Source organism: Sinocyclocheilus anshuiensis, unplaced genomic scaffold (assembly GCF_001515605.1).
Source record: "Sinocyclocheilus anshuiensis isolate Anshui unplaced genomic scaffold, SAMN03320099.WGS_v1.1 scaffold113, whole genome shotgun sequence".
NCBI lineage: Eukaryota > Metazoa > Chordata > Actinopteri > Cypriniformes > Cyprinidae > Sinocyclocheilus > Sinocyclocheilus anshuiensis.
The window spans coordinates 357,459-359,087 of NW_015539827.1; the positions used below are offsets into that span (position 1 = coordinate 357,459).

General features: G+C 35.2%; 1 protein-coding gene across 1 annotated transcript in view; it reads left to right on the top strand.

Annotated features, from left to right (window-relative positions):
• Window positions 1-1,629, top strand: part of triob (trio Rho guanine nucleotide exchange factor b) — a 147,276-nt gene that overhangs the window by 50,744 nt on the left and 94,903 nt on the right. The window contains exon 4 of the mRNA XM_016480441.1: window positions 350-542. Coding sequence (XP_016335927.1) covers window positions 350-542 — 193 coding nt within the window. The remainder of the gene's footprint in view (window positions 1-349; window positions 543-1,629) is intronic.

Sequence of the window (1,629 nt, forward strand, 5' to 3'; positions counted from 1 at the left end):
AGAGTCAGACTAGAGGAGTGCAGCTGTGGATATGAAAACATTCTTGAGTTAACAGGCTGTTTTTCGAGCTAGAGAGCTCTTTAGTTAGCTTTTTTTTCTTTTGCATAAATCTATTTATTTATGTTTGTCCTATGGCAGTTTTCTCTACATTTAGCAAGAAGGGTTTCTTTATCTTTCATATGCTATATTTGGGTAACTGTTATTTTCCATGCATGGCTCCTTCACATTATATATGATGCACTAAAATGTATTTCAATTTGAAAGCAGCGGCTCTCATTTACATCTCCCTAATGATGTGAGTGTCAGCGGTGCAGAAGAGCTGATGCTGCGTTTTTATTTGTTTGTGTAGTGAGGAGGTGAGCAGACATGGCTTCACGGTCATCGTGGATATGCGAGGATCCAAATGGGATTCTATCAAACCTCTGCTGAAGATCCTACAGGAATCATTTCCTTCCTGCATCCACGTCGCTCTCATCATCAAGCCTGACAACTTCTGGCAGAAACAGAGGACGAATTTTGGCAGTTCCAAGTTTGAATTTGAGGTAAGGACTTTGTGCATTGTGAATTTACATTTAATAAAGTGACAGTGAAATTCTGTTTTTGGTAGATACAATTGGATATTGCTTTTAATTTTCTTCTAAAATCTGTTGTCTGAGATTACAGAATCTTTCAGGGAAATAAATTAAAGAGAGAACACAGTCTATATATGTTTTACTAGAACATTCCATATTGGTGGTGCGAAAGTAGAGCTGTCAAAATTACTTCTGACCTATTTCATTAGAGCTGAGAGGAAGACACATGCAGTAGTGTTATATTTAATCTGAAGGCTTAATCTCCCAAAGGAGGTTTCTTAAATTAACACATCTAGTGTGGCACAACATTCAGAAGTATTATTACATTCTAATATATGTGTAATTGATTTATACTAAGTGTTTATAACTGCATCACAAATATTATTTGTTATAAGTTGTTAAGTTGTTTACACCTAAACACTGGAAAATCCTTTTAATTGCATTGATGTAATGCAGACCAGGCTGTCTTGAAGTTCTGGTCTCTGTCCACCGACTTTCAAGTGTCCACTGTCCCCTCATGTGTCTGCTGTTGTCTCTAATAACATGACCTGAGCTGCAATCTCTGGAATGTTTTTTTCTGGCTCCTTTAAGTAAAGTGTTCAATGTAACTGATCCAATAGGCTTTGTATTCATCATCCAATCAGTGTTTAATTGCATTGTTGTTTGAAATAACAACTTCAGCTTTTTGGAAACCTCCCACGGAGTCACAGACAAAACCATTCCATTCAGAACCCAGAACTGCCAAAATATTGTCATATTTTGCAGTAATCTGTTTTGGTCGTTGTAAAGATGTCACAAAGATGCCTCACCCACATATAAAACATTACATTTTAAAACAGCAATTTGTTGTTATTGTCAAATTTCAAGTCAAATTTGATTTATATAGTGTTTTTCATTGTTTCAAAGCAGCTTTACAAAAATCATGATGTTAATATTTATGATATCTTAATATTTTCATTCCTTATAGTCACATTCAACAGATTAGAGCCATGCAGTGATATAGTTTAAATTTTACATCAATACAAGCAGTCGAGCCTTTGAGATTCTGTATATATAT